This window comes from Terrapene carolina, unplaced genomic scaffold (genome assembly GCF_002925995.2).
Source record: "Terrapene carolina triunguis isolate 2854851 unplaced genomic scaffold, T_m_triunguis-2.0 Scaffold85, whole genome shotgun sequence".
In the NCBI taxonomy this organism is placed as follows: domain Eukaryota; kingdom Metazoa; phylum Chordata; order Testudines; family Emydidae; genus Terrapene; species Terrapene triunguis.
In genome coordinates, this window is record NW_020664436.1 from 28,803,573 (window position 1) to 28,824,859 (window position 21,287).

General features: G+C 42.0%; 1 protein-coding gene across 1 annotated transcript in view; it reads left to right on the forward strand.

Annotated features, from left to right (window-relative positions):
* Positions 1 to 21,287, forward strand: part of RPS6KA2 (ribosomal protein S6 kinase A2) — a 241,121-nt gene that overhangs the window by 193,030 nt on the left and 26,804 nt on the right. Inside the window, exons 12-14 of the mRNA XM_024205929.1 lie at positions 4,585 to 4,687; positions 11,330 to 11,460; positions 13,698 to 13,823. Of these exons, the coding sequence (XP_024061697.1) occupies positions 4,585 to 4,687; positions 11,330 to 11,460; positions 13,698 to 13,823 (360 nt within the window). The remainder of the gene's footprint in view (positions 1 to 4,584; positions 4,688 to 11,329; positions 11,461 to 13,697; positions 13,824 to 21,287) is intronic.

Sequence of the window (21,287 nt, forward strand, 5' to 3'; positions counted from 1 at the left end):
TGACACATTATTTTCAAAATAATTCCCGCCGAAAATTTTGATTTTGCAGAAACTGCATTTTCTGTCAAAAAAAAATATTTCGACAGAAAATTCCTGACTAGCTCCAATATTAAGCTCTGTACAAAAAGCATCTCTATATAGCAGATATGTTCAGATGCAATAGAACCTCAATTACAGAATATAATATTTTAACCTGTCAAACTAAGCAAATTCTTGACAGGTTTCCTAGCCTAGTGTCGAAAATATGAAATAGGTAATTGCAAAAAATGTCAGGGTTAATTCTCCAAACAAACTGGAGCTCTAGAAGCAAAGAGTCCTCGAACTGTCAGAGGTCTCTATGTGCATTCTGGTGAATTAGATGTGAATTAATCTGACTATAATAATTGTCAGAGCCTCAAAACCTTTGGGGATTTGATAAACATACAGAAGCTTGGATGCTTATCCAAACCTGTATGCCTGAGTATATCACTCTTTCTTCTTTGAGTGCTAGTCCCTATGTGTATTCCACTGTGGGTATGCATGTGCTCCATGCACCTGAGACCAGAGAATTCTTGTAAGTCTCTTGTTCCAGGACAGCACCCCTGCCCTCCTTGGGCTTCACACCAAGAGCATAAGGGGCAGGGCAGACCAACCACCTCTCCAGTTCCTTCTTACTGCTGCATGGCCTGGGTTGGAATCCTCCAGTGTCCAGAGCTGATCGTTCTCTTCTCCTGTAAATATTCAAGTTATGCTGTTCTCAGGGTTTTTTAATTGTTAGTTAGTGTTTTATAGCTCCCCAGTTACCCAGCGTTAGAATCCCCACCCTGGGAACTCTCCTACTCATTTGGCGGGGTACTTAGATTTTGCTCAACATATCGGACTTCAAAAACTGTGTCTCCTGCCCCCACTCCTGTTCAGTTAGCAAGAGCCACCAGGGTTCCCTCTGCTGCCTCAGAGATGCTCAAATCTCTGCTAAGTGCAGTACCTGCCACTCTTTTCCCAACCAAACGGGGCAAACACGAGAACTTCAGCTTTGGAAGCACCTTATACATTGGCCAGGGTCAGCAAGAAGCACTCTCTTGAGTACTATGTCTGACTCCAGAGTGGAGACAGGAGTGGGAAGGACCCTTTGGTTGGGCCTCCTTATGAGAGTAAGGGGCACTCTCACAGATGTCAAAGCAGATCCACTTCTAGACCCTCAAAGAGGAGAGATCCCTCCCCAACCTTCTACAAGTCAGGTGAGCCTTCATGCTCAATTCATAACATCTGAGGCCCTCCTAAAACTTAATGGCATCTTCAAAAGACTGATAGGAGCAAGATTTCTTCTGTATCAGCATCTGCATCAACTTGGACACTGACTGTGGTGCCACCTAAAACGAAGCACTGGGACAAGAAGGACAAGGAACCACCGGTACTGTCGAAAACTCCACGGACGGAGACTCAATCACCGGTGGTACCATCATGGCCACATAAGGAACCGCCATCTATACCTACTAAGGTGGCACAGAGTGACAAGACACAGCCTCCAACGGTGCAGGTGATTTATACCACTCTGGACTATATCTTTGACCTCCCAGATCTACAATTTCCCTTGTTATCAGGACTGATCCTCATCAGAGAGATACAAATGCCTTTGGGAATCCAGGACTCTGGAAGAAGTCTATCCCCCACCCAGTTCACTAGCCCTGGTTTCCTGTCCACGGATCTGTTGGCACTGCCAGTGGACCCAGATCCAACCTTTGCATCTTTGGGAATATTGCTTGTTAGTCACTCACAGTGGCATACACATAGCAACTAGCACTCAAAGAAGAAAGAGAATTTACTTGCCTTGTTATAATTGGAATTCGCTGAGATACGTGGTCCCCATCTGTGTTCCGCTACTAGCTCTCCTTCCCCTCTGCTTCAATCATGACTAGATTTGCAATAGAAAAGGAACAAGGGAGGCAGTCTACCCTGCCCCTTACACCCTCAGAGTGGCGCTTGAAGCGAGCAGGGGCACAGACATGGACTAACAGTTGCTAATTGAAAGAATTCTCCAGTCTCAGGCACATGGAGTGCATGCGTAACCACCATGGAATACAGATAGGGACCACACATCTCAAAGAACTCCAGTTACAGCAAGGTAAATAACTTCCTTTTATTGTGACACATTGAAGTTGTTACATCACCCTGAATCCAAGGAAGACAATAAAATCTCTTTACACAGCTAGTAACTCTACTTGGTTCTGTGTAATTCACCATGATTTCTAACATTAGTCAATTATATCTTTCTGTGACAGGCCAACATGATAGTTCTTTTTTGAAGTTTTTTTTATTTATTTGGGAGGAAAAAGAATAAACAGACAATAAAAGGCTGAGACGCATGTAATGAAATCCTTTCTTTGGCTAAGGAAGCAAACTGAATTTTCCCGCCGCCTATGTAGCATAAATGATAACACATGCCATATATTAGAGTAATTCACCCATTACAGAAACCATACATTAAGGAGAATCTTCCTGCATGTGAAGAGTGGGGAAAGCATGTGATCAGCTCCATTAAATATTTTGAAAAATCAGCTAATTTATGAAGTTGTTTTATTTCTTAAGAGTTAGCTTAAAATATTCTTTCCAAACACTAATGAAGATGAACTCTCAGCTCTTATTGTGGCTTGAAGGTTAATACAAACATTATATTTGTGCTTAAACATATTAATTATTGAGGGTGTTCTGTTTTAATCAGATCAGCCCTTTGACGCCAGAAGATAGCAATGCTGATAGAAGAGGGAATATGGTCTAGTGATGAAAATAAAGGGCAAGGAGTCAAATCGAAGCTCTTTTCCCAGTACTGGCATAAAGCACACTATGTGGTCTTGGTTAGCTCATAGAGGATCTGACCCAAGCCCATTTGAAATCAATAGGAGTCTTTCTATTTATGTCAGTGGGCTTTGGATCACACCCAAAAACTTTGTTCCTCAGTTTACTTATCTATCAAATTGATATAATTACCCATTGCATGGGAGTATTGTGAGGCTTAAGTCATTAATGTTTGGAAAACATCTATGAGATATTTGGGTGGAAAGTGGTATGGGGTGCAAAGTACTATTATTACTGGTTACAAGTGTAGTCTTCCATATGTGCTCCCTCTCTCTCCAACACAAGCACACCTACACAGGAATTCTTATCTGTACATGCCGTCCCCCAATCCCTAGTATTATCCCTTGTTTCACCTGCAAGTGCCTTAACCAGACTCCTCCACCCATCTGCAGAACCCTCTTGCTATCTCTCTTTGGCAAGTTCTCATCTTCCCTGTAATTTTCCTAGCCAGCTCACACACCCTCTTTCTTTTCCAGTCATGACAAATGACAAGACACCAACTTGTCATCTGTTTAGACTGTAAGCAGTTTGCGGCAGCAACTGTCTCTATTTTGTCTTGTATGGCATCAAGCACGTTGTTGGTTCTTACCAAATAATAAATACTAATAACAAAGTGACCCTTTCCCTCAGGGCCACCTAACAAAGGCCACGAATGCTTGGTTCCTACTGTCATCTGCAAATTCATAGATGCATAGAATTTAAGGTCAGAAAGGACCATCATGATCACGACCTCCTGCACATCGCAAGCCATAGAACCTCACGCATCCATTCCTGTAGTAGATCTTAACCTCAGGCTGAGTTAGTGAAGTCTTCAAATCATGGTTTAAAGCAGGGGTAGACAACCTACGGCACACGTGCCAAAGGCGCACGCTGATTTTCAGTGGCACTCACACTGCCCGGGTCCTGGCCACCGGTCCAGGGGCTCTGCATTTTAATTTAATTTTAAATGAAGCTTCTTAAACATTTTAAAAACCTTATTTACTTTACATACAACAATAGTTTAGTTATATATTATAGACTTATAGAAAGAGACCTTCTAAAAACGTTAAAATGTATTACTGGCACGCGAAACCTTAAATTAGGGTGAATAAATGAAGACTCGGCACACCACTTCTGAAAGGTTGCCAACCCCTGGTTTAAAGACTTCAAGTTACAGAGAATCCACCATTTACTCTAGTTTAAACCAGCAAGTGACCAATGCCCCATGCTGCAGAGGAAGGCGAAAACCCCAGGGTCTCTGCTAATCTCACCCAGGGGAAAATTCCTTCCTGACCCCAAATATGGCAATCTGTTAAACCCTGAGCATGTGGGCAAGATCCACCAGGCAGATACCTGGGAAAGAATTCTCTGTAATAACTCAGAGCTCTCCCCATCTAATGTCCCATCACCAGCCACTTGAAACTGTCTGCAAACCTACACACTGCCTCCCCAGAAAACCCTCTGGCCCAGCCTGGAAGAGCAGCCAATTCCCAGGTGCACACCTCGCTTGAAATTTTGTGCCATTCTGTAGCTAAAGGGTGCATTTTGTATAGACCCTGGGTCATAATAATTAAAAATGGCAAAGACTTAGTAGGACATAGATATAATCAGCAGGAGCAGCTGCTGCATCCTCAAGTATATCACTCCCTGCCAGTGTGGCACATAGTTCTCCTGACAGAGGACATGCTAAAGAAGTGTGTGATCCTGCACTTGGACCTGACTGCTGCTATGGGATGTTATATCATTGATTGTTCTCTATCATTGTTCTTGTAGAAACTATATAGGAAAGAAATCAAGCCACCTTTTAAACCTGCGGTGGGACGGCCAGAAGACACGTTTCATTTTGACCCGGAGTTCACATCACGGACCCCTACAGGTTAGCATCAATCATGAGATGGAACAGAAGTGATGGATATTTTCAGTTAATAGCTCCACCCCCACTGAAGTCTATAGGCCTGATCTTTTATGGAATCAGTGGGCCTTGTCGGGTCAAGCCAGCAGGAAGCTGTGAGTGCTCAGCATTTCTCAGGAACAAGCCCATAGTTACTTCTCCAACTTGTCATTGGGTATGTCATCCAGAAAGGAAAGGTGCCTGATATTACCGAAACTAAAGAAAAAATGCAGTTTTTATTGTTTGATTTTTTATTTTTATTTTTTTGGTTAGGTTAAATAATTGTAACTGTTTTAAATGACAACAATTTCAAAGGATTTGGCCGCTGTGCAAGTTAGTATGTAACTGTGTTACACTTCTGTCTGATTTAATTGTGAAATGCCCTAGAACACTCTGACCAGTGGAACTTGATGAATGGTAAGCCTGATGGAGAGGCAAATTCTCTGCTGGCAAAACTCCAGTGAAGCCAGTGGATTTATGCCTGCAGAGAATTTGGCTCATAACATCCAACTGGTTAATGACCAATAAATGCTCCAGATGGGACTGTTGTTCCTATTTTTATTCATAATTTCCACTTCAGACTAGCGATAACATATGCCGGGCAGTTGTTACCCTTGTGGGTCAGTCTTTTGAACAGACAACAGTGGTACCAGTAACCTCCTAAGCACTAATCCCAGCTGCAACACTGACTCTCTGTGACCCTGGACAAATCATTTAACCACTCTGCCACAGTTTCCCCATCTGCAAAATGGACACAATAATACTTAACTATGTGCCCCACCAGTGCAAAGAGTTACTTTTTATTGTTTGTAAAGCCCTTTGAAGATGGTAAGTGCTATAGATAATGTTAAGTATTAGAATAAAATTGCAGCCTCTGGCTTCAAGCTTCAACCCCCAGCTTGTCTCAGAATTATAAGAAATGAGTGAATCAGTTCTGATAAGAATAAAACCACTAGAGATGGGTCATGGCACTTGGACCCAAAGCTGAACTTTCCCATAGTTTTGGTTCAGGCTGATTGTGGTTTTCCCTAAGGCCTCGCTCTTAAAAATAATTCAGACCTTCACCCAAAGCTTGACTCAAACTTTTCACGGTGTGAAAAACGCTTGTAACACTTTATTTTGATCACCCCTTTACACTTTCTAATTTTTTGCTACAGTCAGGCTCTTGAGGGCTGTTGCAGGCACAGGGAGAGCTGCATCCCCTGTAGGGTACCAGACATTTTTACACCACTATTTGTACATTTAATTCCGATCTCTTTGGAATCTGGAGGCACATCTGTGAAATGCTGGAAACTTCACAAGCTAGTCTGTTCTTGTGAGATTTCTGGTCTGGCCGTTAGTTTGAAGAAAGTGAGAGACACATTTAGACATCTAAATGCGTTTGGAGTTCACACTGTGCCAGTTTTATTGGCATGAAAACCACTGTCTGCACGAGTGTGCTGATGAACAGAATTACATAGTTAATACTACATATGTTTCTTTTCACAGGTATTTTCTGATCATTAACTGTCAGATTCAATTTGATATTTTGTGCAAAACAGACATACATGGGGACTCTTTTTTAAATTATTTGGCCTGAGCCCCATTTACATTAAGACCCTCTTCCACTGCCAGGGCACAAGTGATTACAGCACAGGAAGGCATACCAATGCTGGCTTTAATCTATCTAGCACAGGTAACAATAGTAGTGAAGTCAATGGCAGCACAGACTTCAGCATGGGCCAGCTGCCCCGGTACAGTCCCGCCAGGGAACCTGGGTACATACTCAAGTTGCTAGCCCATGCTGAAGCCTGTGCTGCCACATCTTCACTATTCTTGTTACCTTCGGTAGCTAGATTAAAGCTAGTGCAGGTATGCCTACACACACTACAGTCGCACCTTCACTTGCAGAGTAGATGTCTAAATAAGAATCAGGCCCAATAATTTTAAAATGGGTGTAAATGTGATCTGTTGCCACTTTAAGACCCCCTCCCCTTACACTTCCAGAGCAGTGTAAAGGGGCCGCCATATAAATAAAAATCAGGCCCATCTACAGTAGTCCTTGTCCCAGCACCATATCTTTGCTAACAAATAGTTTTCCATTGAAATAATTTATTTTGTTAAGAAAAAGAAAAGGAAACAGTGAACAATCCCATGGTTCCCGTACATCCTATGGGTCTGTTGAAACTGTAAACCAATTAAGCTTCTCCGTTGTGGTTTATTATGTTTATTATGAAGCTTCTGTGTTGTGGGTCATTATGTCACCCTTTTTCTGTAATGTAATTTTTGCCTTCTATTCACAATTAATCATAATAACTGTATCTTAATTTAATATGATTGATTATGTTCTAGCAGTAAGTGGAATTATATTACAGAAGCCTAGTATTTGTATCAGTTACTGTTCAAATTTGTAGTTTCTTGTCATTGATATATATCCATTAGGATCCAGGTTATTCCCTACAATAAAGTGGTGTCTACTTGCTACCTTCCTGCAGCATAAATATATAATTTGTCCTAAATGTTTTGTGGACATCAAAAATACTTGGACAAGTGTGATTTTGTGGTAATGGATTTTTGCTGGATAAGTGATTTGTGCAATAGGAGGTTGCTTAGAATTAAAGAGTTTCAGATAAATATTTGTGTATGTGAATTTAAAAAGTATAATAAGCATTAGGTATTGTCTGCTTAAATGCAATAGGGTAGGCCAGGAGTAGTCAATAGGCAGACCGTGGGCCAAATCTGTACCCCCAGATGCTTTTGAATGGACCCCCAAATTTTTTTATTTACTTATTATCATTATTTTTTTATTATTTTCTCTGAAGTCTGAACCTTGGCTATACCTTGACCAAGAAATTTGGACCTTGACAAAAAATAATTGACTACCCCTGGGGTGGGCTTTGAAGAGTGCCACTTTCTAAGAACCTATATAATAAAATTATATTACAGAGTTCTTCAAGTGCTGCACTGTGTGAATTCATACGTCAATGATGAAATGAAAAAACAATGTAGTGAAGGTTGGACAGGGCCCGCCTCCATTATACTTGTGTCCACCCAATGTTTAGGTGAATTCTTTGCTTTTATGAACACTCTGATCCCCAGATTAATGTGAATGATCTACTGCAGCATACTGTGGTGTCTGATAAAGAACCAGCTGGCTGTGTACCTACTGCAGGTATTAGGAGGGGAAGGCGTAGGCCCACTCAAAACTAAAGGCCCACCCCCTGAGCCAAGGTGGAGGAACCACAAAGCCCAGACCACAACTTAGTTCGAGGGACAAAAAAGGAGAATGCAGGGACAGGAGTCAAGCTCATAGGGCCAAAATGAGGGATCCAGAGGGGGACATCAAGCAGAGAATAGCATCCACCACTCCTCCAAGGAATACAAGGAGCCAGTGAACATCACTCAGAGACGTGAAGCAACAAGAGAATGGAAACAGGCCCCACAGTCTTAGAGCAGCCTCTCTACACCCCACCCTGATCAAACTTCTTCCTCCTGGTCTGCTGGATGGCCATTTTGGCCAGCACCAGGAGGAGAGGTTGACAAGGAGGTCTCACGATTTTGCTGGGCCATGGATGAGGTGTGCAAATACAAGGAGGTGTAGGAGAAAGTGCAGCCAGAACCTCTGGAGGAGGCAGAAAAAAGGGGCTGCAGCCTGACAAACGCTACATAAATGTGTGCCAGGGTCTCCCTCTCGCTGCTTGGCTGTGTAGATCTACACTTGGAGGAGTAAATTATACAGAAACTGTCATAATCATAGGAGCACATTGTATGTCTAATGGGGTCAAACAGGCGCATGTTTTATTGTTTCCTTTCTGTCATGATTCGGACCTGAGAATTATCCACCCTGTCACTAATGACAAACTCAAACAGACAGTGCTGTAAAGATGGCCTATATCTTGGTCATGATAATTCTGTTGCTGAGTTTTATTGAGGCTGCCAGAGAGAAATAAAAACAAAGTATAAGCATAACCTGTTGTTTTACATTCTGAACGAGTTCTCCTGTCTGGAAAATATTTACATATCAGTTTTGGCCCCAATAACTTACCAGTTGAATAATTTGCTACATCAGAAGTTGTTTTGTGTGGTCTAGGAGAGAACAGACAACAAGGAGTCAGGATTCCTGGCTTCTGTTGTGAGCCAGATATCCTGTGTGACATTGTCACTTCATCTCCGTGTCTGTTTCTCTATCTGTAAAACAAGGATAACAATGCTTACCTCCCAAGTAGTATTGTGAAATTCAGTTAATTGATATTTGTAAAGTACTTTGAGATCTTCTTATGAAAGATGCTATAGAAGTGCAAAATGATTTTATTTTTTTTTTAGTTTGAGAGATCAATGTGCATTTGAGAGACTCAGTGCGGACAGATTAAAGTCATGTTTATAGACATACTAGCTAGTTGTGGTCAACTTTTGATGTTGGAAACAAAATAATTAGTGCAGTTGTCGATGAAGAAATTGGCGGTGGATTAGTAGTTAGCTTTTAAGTAGAAAGGCACTGGGGTCATAGAGTTTGGAGCAGGAGCTGAGTTTTCCTAAAGTTCAAGTGTGTTCAGATTTAGTTTTGATTTGGGCCTGTCCCTACACCAAAATGTTCATTCCTACTTTTTTATTAACCAGGCTTGTAAAACTGATGTGATGCATATGCCAGTGCAGCATCTGATTTTGCATGAGGCCTGGTGATTCAGTGTGAGCTTTTGGAAAGAGAGAACTCTCCAATATGCTGAGAGATGAACAGCCAGCTCAGATAATTTTAACAAACAAACATGATCTTTCTGACGCTCTGGAGATGGGTCTGACTCTGTGTGTTTATTTCTAATTCATGACAAAGCTAAGAATGATCCCTGATGAAGTACGTACCAACTGCAACCTTGGCTGCACTAACCTCTACAGTGTGGGGCAGATCATTTCCTCTTAACATATTTGTTATATGCTGGCCTCAGAAGAACTGTTTAGAGCATCTCTTTCTCTATTCATTATTCTTACTGCATTTCTTTGGGAAATGTTTACCTTGCTGGGTAATTCCAGAGCACTAAGGACCATGAACAACTGTGCATGCCAGGCCCATTGCCATCAATTAACATCGCTATTGATGTCAACAGAGGTTGCACGCAAGAATCAAGAGTTGTATACCTGGCCCTAGGGGGATGTATGCTCTTTGCTCAGGTGAAACTGGATGTCCTACAAGTTTTCTACCAGGAGATACATTAATAAGGAAGGTTTAGCTCCTTAACCTTTTTGTAGAAAAATGCTTCCTTTGTAACTGGAAGAAGTATCAGAAAAACGATGAAAGGGGAAAAAATAAGTAGGCTTAAATAGCATGGGTTTTAGAATACCCATCTAGTTAAAATCCAGGGACGGTACCAGTAGCTATCACTGAGCCTTGTTATTTGCTTTGTTTAAAAATGTTTATAAGTGTTCATTTTAAAAATGATAAATACAATGTAACTCTTATTTTCCTTGCTATGACAGGTTAATTCTTGGGCTGGCTACCAGAGAATGTTGTATGGGTGTGTGACTCAAAGGGCAGAAGGATTTAAACTTTTTAAGACCCAGATCACCCCCTTCCATGGGCTTTACAATGAGAGAGGATCTTAAGGGAAAGAAATATCCCTGATGATCCCTTCAGAGTAGTTGGTCCAGTTGGTCTATCCAGGGGCAACCCTACATGCTCTCCCTCCCCCCCATTCCCACATGGAATAGGTGACTGCTCCCACCCCTAAACCTGCTAGATTTCAACCAGGCCAGGAACCAGCTGTGCAGAGGCACCATACATCTGCCATTGCTCCAGACCTGTGGTTTCTCCCCACTGCCCTGACCCAGACAATACATCTCCATTCATGCTTCTCTACACTCCTTCTGGTTGTGGCAATTCCCAGGCCTCAGATCAGGGCTCCGGGGACAGGGGGGGAAATAATTCAGTAGAACCTCGATTTCACAAACATCAATCTTACGAACAACCATCTTATATGAACCACTTTTCACGGCCGGGAATAAAGAACCTCCGTAACAATAGTGATGTTGATGAAGAACACATTGACATCCCTTCACATTCCAATGGCTTCAGTGCCTTGGACTGAAGGACAAGAAGAAAGCCAAGCAGTCCACCACCCTCCTACTTATGCACCATACCTACTCTAATTTTAGATGTTCAATTTTATGAACTGTTCGATTTTCTGAATGCAGTTCCCAATTAGTTCATAAAATAGGAGTTCTACTTTCTAGCCATGGGTTGTATTTTTTTCCCCTGGGGAATCTCCACAAGGCCAAAGGGAGAGCAGTGCTCCCAATCTGCCCACTCTTTCTCCCAGCCTGCCCAGCCCCTTCCCTCTCTGCATGGACCCCAGACTTGTGGAGTGCCCTCTGTTGTAATGGTGCTGTGGAAACTGCTGTGCAACAAGTCTGATGTGCAGGAGAGGGGAGATCCATGCATGGATGTTCCCCTCTGTGTTCAGATACAGGGCGGGAGGAGGTGATTCATGCATATCAGAGTCTTGAGATAATGACGGAGACTATGAGAGTGTGACTGCTAATTTAGTGGGGCTTGCTGTTGGATGGTAGTGGTGACCTTCATTGCTGCAAATGTTGTACCATTACTCACCTTCTGATCTCTAGGTGTCTCATGTAGTCATACCCTCGTTTCTTCTGCAGATTCCCCTGGTGTTCCTCCCAGTGCCAATGCTCATCATCTTTTTAGAGGATTCAGCTTCATTGCATCCAGCTTGGTGCAGGAGCCTTCACAGCCAGATTTGCACAAAATCACAGTTCATCCAATTGTGCAGGTACTGACACTTTGTATTATACTTCACATTTGATGAGCAGATATATAGCCGCATAGTACATTTTAAACTACATCAGTCAATCAGATTATCCATCCCATGTCTATTTACATACAGCCTGCAGAAGGTGCAAAAAGAAAGATATTCCAAAGGCTTTTAGTTTTACGTTCAACTTTCCTATTTACTGGCATAAAGAAAATGTCAATCACACGATTTAATTACTGAAACAAAGTGCACTTCTAAATACCTGACTATGAGCTGGCTCATGAGCATACGAATGGCCATACTGGGTCAGACCAGTGGTCTGTCCGGATCAATATCCTGTCTTCCAAAAGTGACCGGTGCCAGATGCTTCAGAGGAAATAAACATAACAGGGAAATTTATCAAGTGATCCAATCCCTGTCATTGAGTCCCAGCTTCTGACAACCACAGAATCTGGTGCACATCCCTGACCATCTTGGTTAATAGCCATTGGTGGATTTATACTCCATGAACTTATATAATTCTTTTTAACCCTATTGTCGTTTTGGCCTTCACAACATCTCCTGGCAATGAGTTCAATAAGTTAACTGTGCATTCTGTGAAGACGTACCCTTCCTCGTGTTTTTTTTTTTTTTAAACCTGCTGCCTATTAATTTCATTGGGTGACCCCTGGTTCTTGTGTCATGTGATGGGGTAAATAACACTTCCTTATTCATTTTCTCCCCACCATTCATGATTTTATAGACCTCCATCATATCCTCCCCTTAGTTGTCTCTTTTCTAAGATGAACAGTCCCAATCTTTTTAATCTCTCTTTGTATGAAAGTTGTTCCATCCCCCTAATAATTTTTGTTGCCCTTCTCTGTACTGTGTCCAATGCTAATATATCTTTTTTGAGATGCATCTACCAGAATGGCACGCAGTATTCAAGATGTGGGCATACCATGGATTTATATAGTGGCATTATGATATTTTCTGTCCTATTTTCAGACTTATCTATTTATCCTTCACACAACACACAGTCAACCTGTGGAACTCATTGCCAGGGGATGTTGTGGAGGCCAAAACTATAATGGGATTCAAAAAAGAATTAGATAAGTTCATAGAGGATACGTCCGTCAATGGCTATTAGCCAAGTTGGTCAGGGATGCAACCCCATGCTCTGGGTGTCCTAGCCACTGACTGCCAGAAGCTGGGAGTGGACAACAGAGGATGGGTCACTCGGGGTGGCAGGTTTGTATAATTTTTCATGGTGCCCAGAACAGGTCCAAGTCCCCCCGCCCCACATGCCTTTTAAGGCGGCAAAAAACTTGGAGCTGGCCCTGTCTCCTTGGCTTTTTTGGGAATGGCAAAGAGAGTATCAGCTGTGTGTGAGGACTGTTTCTGCCCACTTACCCATCAGTGCAGATTTGCACGCAAACTAAAAGAACTCCACACACTTGAGTGAATAGCACTGCGACCACATGAGCATTGCAGTCTTGCACACAAGGACTTTTCTGATGCACTTCATGAGGAGTTCCCCTGCTTATGGTATCAGCTTTCATCCCGCTAATATTCTGTGTGATACAATGCAGTATAATTTTTATATAGCTTGTTTTGTACAATAGTAGCACAGAACACTTCACAGGCAATTACTGAGGCTGGCCAGAAAACAAGAATTCCATTTTGAAAAAAATTTTGAGGATTCAGCATTAGGCTTCATTTCTCATTGGGCCAAAAATGAGACTTCAAAATTCTCTGTGAAAAACAAGACAGACAGACAGACACAACTCCCAGAATAGCTAATATCTCAGTGGTTAGGGCACTCACTTGGCACGTGGGGGACCTAGAGTCAAGTCTCTCTACCTTAACCACTGTCCTATTGAGTCAGTCTCTCAATCTCTCCTGTTGGAGCTGTTCCACTTTGTATAAATACTTAAATATTCATTGGGCCAGAGAGAGAGTGTGATTAATTTCTAATGGGAATTGGATCTCCAAATCCCAAATATGGCTAAAACCATCTCAGCCATTGTTTCTAGACATACAGTTGTAGTTTACTGAGGAAGAACACCAATAAGGAAGGAGACACATTTATTTAGAAAGTGGCCACAACTTCATTGAACTGAACTTAAATAATTTCTAAGGACAATGGATCCTTGGTAGATGTTTGGAGAGGGTGAGCTCAGCAGTCCCTTTATTGTCACTGGCCAGGATTCTTCTGTTTTTATGGTTCCATGATGCTTGTCTTTTGATTTCCCTTGTTTTGTCTTTCTCTACAGCAGTTACATGGGAACAATATTCATTTTACAGATGGATATGAGATCAAGGAGGACATAGGTGTTGGCTCCTATTCAGTATGCAAGAGGTGTGTGCATAAAGTAACAGAAGCAGAGTTTGCAGTGAAGGTAAGAAATCATCCTGGCAGATGCAAATATATGGTCAAGGCTGCTCCATTACATTGGGCATCAATCTGGCCACTGACTCATTTGTTTTTTTTTAGAAGGATTAGATGTTGACCTTTAAGGTTCATCCTTCTGATTTAACCTCAGCAAATGAAATTGCAGAAGGAAAGGACCTTTCATTCTCATACAGAATATCAATTCAGTCAGGTTTAGATTATTGTTAATCATTTCAGCCACTCTCCCTGCTACCTAGATAATAGATTTGAACAGGATCTAAATTGAAATAGCCCCCAAATGAAGAAAAAAATGTTGTGAAGTATACCCCTTATAAATGCAAACCACCTTTGTTTCTCATTCTCCAGAGTGTATTAAATTATGACACTTCCTTAGTATAATTAGAGATGTTTGGGAAAAGAAATATGCTGCACTATCATAGCCACCTATGATTAATCAGATTCCCTGCCCCTTCTGTCTCATTGGCATTCAGACACACTACCAATGCACGAAGGAGACCAGTGGAGAGATCCAACAGAGAATTAAAATACTAATTAAATAGACTTCAGTTAGACATGAAAGAAAAAGCAAAGGACTTTACACTTGGTAGAGTAATACTGTGAAAACCAAGTCACAGTGCACAGCTGCAGCAAAGAAAGCCAGCAAGTTGCAAGGGTGTATAAAAAGGGAATTATTTTCTAATAGGAAAGAATGGTCTCTCTGTATAATTCTTTGGTAAGGTCATACCTGGGAGCATTAAGTTGCAGCATCTGCTGCCTGTATTAAATAAAGGATATGCAGGTATTAGAGAGAGCAGAGGATGAAACCCACAGGACGGGCTGATGGTCTGGAGGGTTTGTCTTTGGAGGAAAAGTTCCAAACATTAAACATGTTTAGCATCCTGAAGAAAAATAGATACTAACAAAAAAGCTCATGTGTCAGAGAAGTAGACAATGACATGTTCTTTCAGCAAGAAAAGGGGATAATGCATGGTCGTGATTTGAAGCTGTAATCAATGGGACTATTTCCAGAGAGATCTGAGTCCTCAGCGTGACTTAGGGTAGTAGAATCAGGCCCAATGATCCTATATTATCTAGTGGAACCTGGTGCATAAATAAACATAAGGTAAAGGTGGATATTTACTTGAAATCAAATTGTGGTATGTAGTTGAGTATGTTTGCTGAACTTGCAGTATATGAGGGACGTCAGCAAATTACCTGTCTTCTGAATATTTTCCTTTTGTAACTTTCAAAATGGATTTGAAACTTAGTTTTGTTATAAATTGTGTTTTTGCAGGTGGGATAGGGAGATGAGAGTTTCATGATAATTGAGTTTGTTGATGTCCATGTTGAGGTAGCAGTTGATTAAGTACACAACCACATGCTGAAAAGGAGCGTGGACTTCTGTGTGAACTTGTGAGGTTTTCCATTTAAAGTGAATGGAGAAGTTACAATTTTCCAGTGTCCACTGTTCTTGTCAACAGATGGTGCTGGGTTGTAGTAGGAATAATTTTACTTTAATGAAATTACATCTGTGCCTGCACAGAAACATGTTTTGAACCAAAAATGTATTTAATATTTTCTTAGTGTTAAATATTTTGATATCTTTGGTAGTAAGCATGAAAACAAAGCTCAAAGGGCTAGGTGCCTTTAGGTACTACTAAGATCCTCAAAACCCCTGCTCAGCTGCCACTTAACTCTGTAGGTGCCTGAAGTTCCTTGGCAACTACATTTCCATGTTAAAGTCCCCTAGGGACCTATTTCTGCCAGCGAGCATACACACAGCCACATTAATCTAGGTGCTCGGATGTCTATTAGATGCCTAAGTCCCATTGGGTTCCTCAAATTAGGCATTTCCCCCACCCTATGGGGCCCAAATCTGGGAGGTGTGCACAGAGCACACTTAACCCACACAAAAAGGCCAGAGGAGGTGATGGCAGTGTCCCCCTTATAGTAGCCCAGACATAGGAAACACCCAAGACATAATCAGGTTCAGTTCTCTCCTCTGCCCGATGTGGAGCAGGGATTTGAACCCTCTCAAGAGAGTGCCTTGACCTGCAGGATGTTCTGGGGTAGGCCTCACTCCTGTTGAAGTGGTTCCATTTTGTGTAAATAATTAAATGGTCCTTGGAGCGGGAGGATTGGAACCTCCAGTGAGTGCCCCAACCACCAGGCTAGAGAGTCATTCTCACTCTTTCTCTAGCCCAGTGTTAGCACTTAAGAGAATATTCCCCCACAGGACAGTGGTATCAGCAGCAAAGGAGCTAGGAACATGACTTTGTGGAATCACTGCAGGAAGATATGAATAATGTCACTGAGTGAATAATCTCTTCCAATTGCCCAGAGGACACAACACACCATGCTGCACAGTCCCTGTTGGGATTTATTTACTATTTCTGTGTCGGAAAATAGATTCTCCATAAATTGAGTCAGAGTACTGAGACAGAGTAACTCAGAGCTGCAGCCAGAAAAGCCACCCAATAAAAGGAACCCTCCCTAATCCAGAAACAGTATGTTTGTTAAAATGTATGGCATTTCTCCCCTTTTTCCCACTATTGTTCATCTGCCTTCTCTGTCCACATCATGCAACTAGCTGGGGCCATATTTATAAAGGTATTTAGGCACCTAAAGATACAAAGAGGAGCCTAGAGGGATTTTTTAAAGCACCTAAGCAGTTTAGGCACCTAATTCTCATTGGCTTTACATAGGCATTAGGCACCTAACTCACTTAGGTGAGCTGTGTTTGTCTATGCGGGGGGGTTGTCATGCACTAACTTTAGTTTGTCCACATTAAAATGACCTGCGTCTACATGACACAATTCTTAGAGTATTAACTAAATTACAATTAGACGTAGGTCTTGCCTGGCAAGCTGGGATGTGACTCTGCTGTGCATTAGCTGTCCATGTGCACCCTGCTGCTGTGCACTAAGAATTCCCTAAAGTGCGATCCACTCCCGTTTTAAAGCAGGGTAGCAGAAAGCACACTAACAAACTCTCAGTGCGCATCAGCAGGGTCCATATGGGCATTAAGTGCAGGTTAGTGTGAGATAGATTTACACCCCTGCTTGCCACAAACTAAATGTTCATGTAGGCAAGCCCAAAAGCTCCTGGTTGCCTAATTCACTTATAAAAATGAGCGTTACGTGCTTTTGAAATTTTTCCCTTGGGTCTCTTTTCCACCTCACTTCCAAGTTACAGAGAATTCAACTAAAATGGTTGCTAGAGGTTTATTGTTTGGTGTGCAGTTTTGCGATATAAATACAGGTAATGTCACTCACTTCCCCGAGATCCCTGGGAAGACACAAGGAAAGGAATTGGAAAAATGATCATTATACAGATCTCTGCTCTGGTTCAGAGCCTTCAAATATTGACGTGTTTGCAAAGGCAGGTATAGCAGATGTCTTGGGATTTTAAACAGCAAAGGGGACTGGTTTTGTCGAGCATGTTTGCAAGGATTATACTGGTGTCATTGTACCAGTGGTGTCAAAGAGTAAATGAAAATCAGGTCAATCTATTTAAGTTATCTCAGTATTAAGAGAAAGTAAGTCACTTAAGTAAAAGGAAAACGCTTCAGCAAGTGTGTGTGTGTCTGGGGAGGATATTGTACCAAAGAAAAAAACAATTGATATGAAATCCCCAAAACAGATCGAGAGCTTTGTTTCAAAGAAGAAAGGCAACAGCTTTGCTACAACAAGGGAGTAGCAAATCAGACACTGGAAAACATTCCAGAGACTTGATACAAGTCAGCACTCTTGGAGAAAAGTTTTCTTTGTTTAAATACTGTTGCTGATTTTCAGCTTTGATCCCTATATGCAAATAGCAATGAAGATATGGGGCTAGATTCTCAGATGTGTCCATTTTCCACTGGCCAGAGCTGAAGTGAGACTGCAGAGGAGCTGGCTACCTCTCTCTGATTCTAGGGCGTGCTCTAAACTACATGGGTTGGTTCTAGCCCACAGGGGCTGTTACTCTAGTAGAGAATGGCCAAAGCAGAGTAGTGCTCCAGCCATGATCCCGTCTGCCCCAACATGCCACCTTCACCAGAGGCTGCAGATGTGAATGGTACAGGAGCCAGCTACATCAACTCCATGCCAGCTGTGGACTCTCCCATGCTGAAGGAATCTCCAGCTAGTAAGATCTGATGGCTTTCTGGCCCCTTCCTACTACTGGAGCCAGCCAGAGTGACTGGATCATGGGAGAGAATCTGGCCAAAAAAGCATAAAGTACAGATGGGCACAAATGAACACCCGAGACCTGAACACCCCAACACCATGAGGAAGTTGGATCTGGAAACTGCATCTGAATGTAATGACTTTATCCTATCTCTATAATGTGCCAAGCCAACACCCTGGCTCCAAACACTCCCCAGCTTTGAGCAGAGTCAAATTTTTGATATAGAGGAAAATTTTACAGCATGGGCCCCTCGCTAGGATAAAATGACATTTACTTTTAGATTATAACGCTCATAATTAGTAAGCATTCTGTGGATGCATCCACCCCTGTATGTTTTGATATAGGCTGATTTGGGAGAAAGGTGCATTTTATGTAAGCTGTACAGATACAAAACAAATGGAGAAGCAGTGTCTACAAGTACAAATGGAAAGGCAGTGTCTACAAGCCATCAACAGAGAGAAGTTGATAACCCATCAGAGTGACGGGCTATTATTGCAGGGCCTGTGTAATCAGTCCCCCAAAATACATGTATTTGTGTGCTAGTGACCCTGAGTGAAGTGGTCTAGCGAAGAAAGCCCAAGTGGTATATATCATAATTAACCTTCGCTTCTCTTCTCCTTTCCATTAATGTTCATAGTTGTAATTTGCTGGTTTTCAGATGCTTGACCTAAGTAGACATGAAAGCATATTAGTCTGAAGGCTAGAGAGTACTCAATAAAATGTAGCTCACTGCACAATATTCTCCTCATAACCTGCAGCTATATCAGGAGTTTATTACTAAGTGCAGAAAGCACTGAATAACTACCAAGATAAATTTAGCCTTCCAACACTGTCTGGCAGGTTGATGCATTTGTTTGGTATTCTTTTTAAGGAAACAGGAATTTGTATGTCTTTGTTTATTGAAGCAGAAAAAGGAAAAAATTCTGCCCCGAGGTCCTCAAGTCTGATTGATTGTTGAAGTGTCTGTATTATTTGGACTGCTTTGCCTGGCTGCTCGCTCTCTCTGAAAATGGGAGTCATCTGTCTGAAATGAAGCAGATTGTAAACTCTTCAGGGGAGAGACCATGTTTATGTGCATCTGTCCACGAGGCACCCACCACACTTGTGGACATGGAATAAATAAATTGCCCACTAGGAAGTGTAATGAGAATTTCAATGGAAAATCTCAGGTTTGTTATATCCTTTGGCCCCAATCTTGCCAGCTCCTAGAAGCAAGTGCCCACATATAGCCCCCCTGATTTCAGCAGGGCTCTGGATGGGATCCAGGGTCCATCTGTGTGCTTAGTTTGCAAGATCAGGGCAATTTTAAGAAACTTTTTTTTATTTAACAGTGAAACAGGTTTCACAGTAAATTGAACAAATCTAGCATACAGTGTAACTGCATACTATCAAATGGGATATGTTCCTGGAGCCAAGCAGTAACAAAAATAATGCTCAGTGTTAAGCCTGATTAGGTAACAAGGGAGGGAATGGGACGGACATGTATAGGCCAAATTCTGAGATCCAGATTTTACTGTCCTTTGTCATGCAAACTCCATTGACTTTATTGGGCGGGGGGTGGGGTGGAAATGAGGGCTGAGTAAGGATCTTGAGATTTGGCTCTGTATTTCTGTCCTGGGGCACTGTAGTATAGGACCCAACACTACTGGGGAGAGTTGGCATCAAGAACAAGTTTAGGTGCTGCCAGGGGTTCCCAAGAGTCCCATGTTTAAATTCAGCTGGAGAGAAGGTTGGAATGATTTCCTTGTCTCCAATGTAATCTCCATGTCTCTGGGTGTTAACTGCACCCTTCCAGAGATTACTTACAAAAATACTTATGAAGAGGAAATATTTTGCCTAAAATCTTTAGAATGGACCAGATCACATCAAATGACAGGTATGTGTCAATATTTCCCCAGGAGAAGAAATTCCCCACTCTTCCCCAGGCTTTTACCCCAGCTCTCCCCAACCCCCTTAATCAGACGATAATGCAATGAAAATAATCAGTGTATGCCAGATATTTCTCAGGAGGAAAGCATGAAGATTTGAACATTTATAGCAAAGAGCAACTTAACATAAGTGTGTTGTCTCCAGCCTTCATTATGATTATGAAAAAGCACTTTTGTTTAAACAGGAAAACAGATTAATAAATTTCCCATTCTCTCTCGCGCGCACATAGGGTGACCAGATGTCCCGATTTTATAGGGACAGTCCTGATTTTTGGGTCTTTTTCTTATATGGGTTCCTATTACCCCCCACCCCCTGTCCCGATTTTTCACATTTGCTGTCTGGTCACCCTAACATACACACACACACTTCTGCAAGCAGATTCTGTTATAGTACTGTATTACATAGGGTTTGTCACAGATCACTAACTAATTAATGAGGTATTAGTGCTGCTCTACATAGTCCCAGTGTGACCATATCTAGAATAATGTATGCAGTTCTAGTCCCCATATTTTAAAGAGGAATACAGACATGCCAAAGAAAATACTAAGAATGAACAATAGATATTATACAAGGACTGCAAGGCATGCTATATCAGGAGTGCTTGGGGAAGCTAGAATGTGTACAGTCTGGGAAAGACAAGCGTCCAGGGGGACATGATCAAAATCTATAAATATCTTCCAGGTGATAGAAATGATAGATGGCAAATATTCAGTCGCTGAGGAGGGCAGGACAAGAGGCAAAGGCTTGAAGCAAAGGAAAAGTTTTTGGGAAAAGTTGGATGGTGAGAGCAGTTAGTCGATATCGTGTCCCTTGGGAGTCCATGCTCAAGACACCATCACCGTCAGACAAGAACAGGTTTGATTTATCATTGATGATTAAATTATGCAAAAAGTAGCCCAGTAAAATGAAGGCATCAGAGACATGGCCTTTTCTGACCCCAGAAAATAGAGGGGGAAATCAGTACTTCCATTGTCATTCTTCTTGGAGACACTAAAAATCCTGTAGGCCTAACAGTTCAGTAAAAGCTACTTATCAGTCAAAGGATGCTTACTTAGGCTGGTAGCATGACAACAGCATCAGTAGAGTACAGTAACTCCTCTCTTAAAGTCATCCCGGTTAACATTGTTTCGTTGTTTGTTGCTGATCAATTAGGGAACATGCTCGTTTAAAGTTGCACAATGCTCCCTTATAACGTTGTTTGGCAGCCGCTGCTTTGTCTACTGGTCGCAGAAAGAGCTGCCCATTGCAGCTGGCTGGTGGAGGCTCGCAACCAGGGTGGATTGGCAGCCCCCCTATCAGTTCCCCACGCCCCTAAGTTCCCTGTGCAGCAGCTGCCCAGCAGGCTATCAATTGCCTGCAGTTCAGCTGTCCC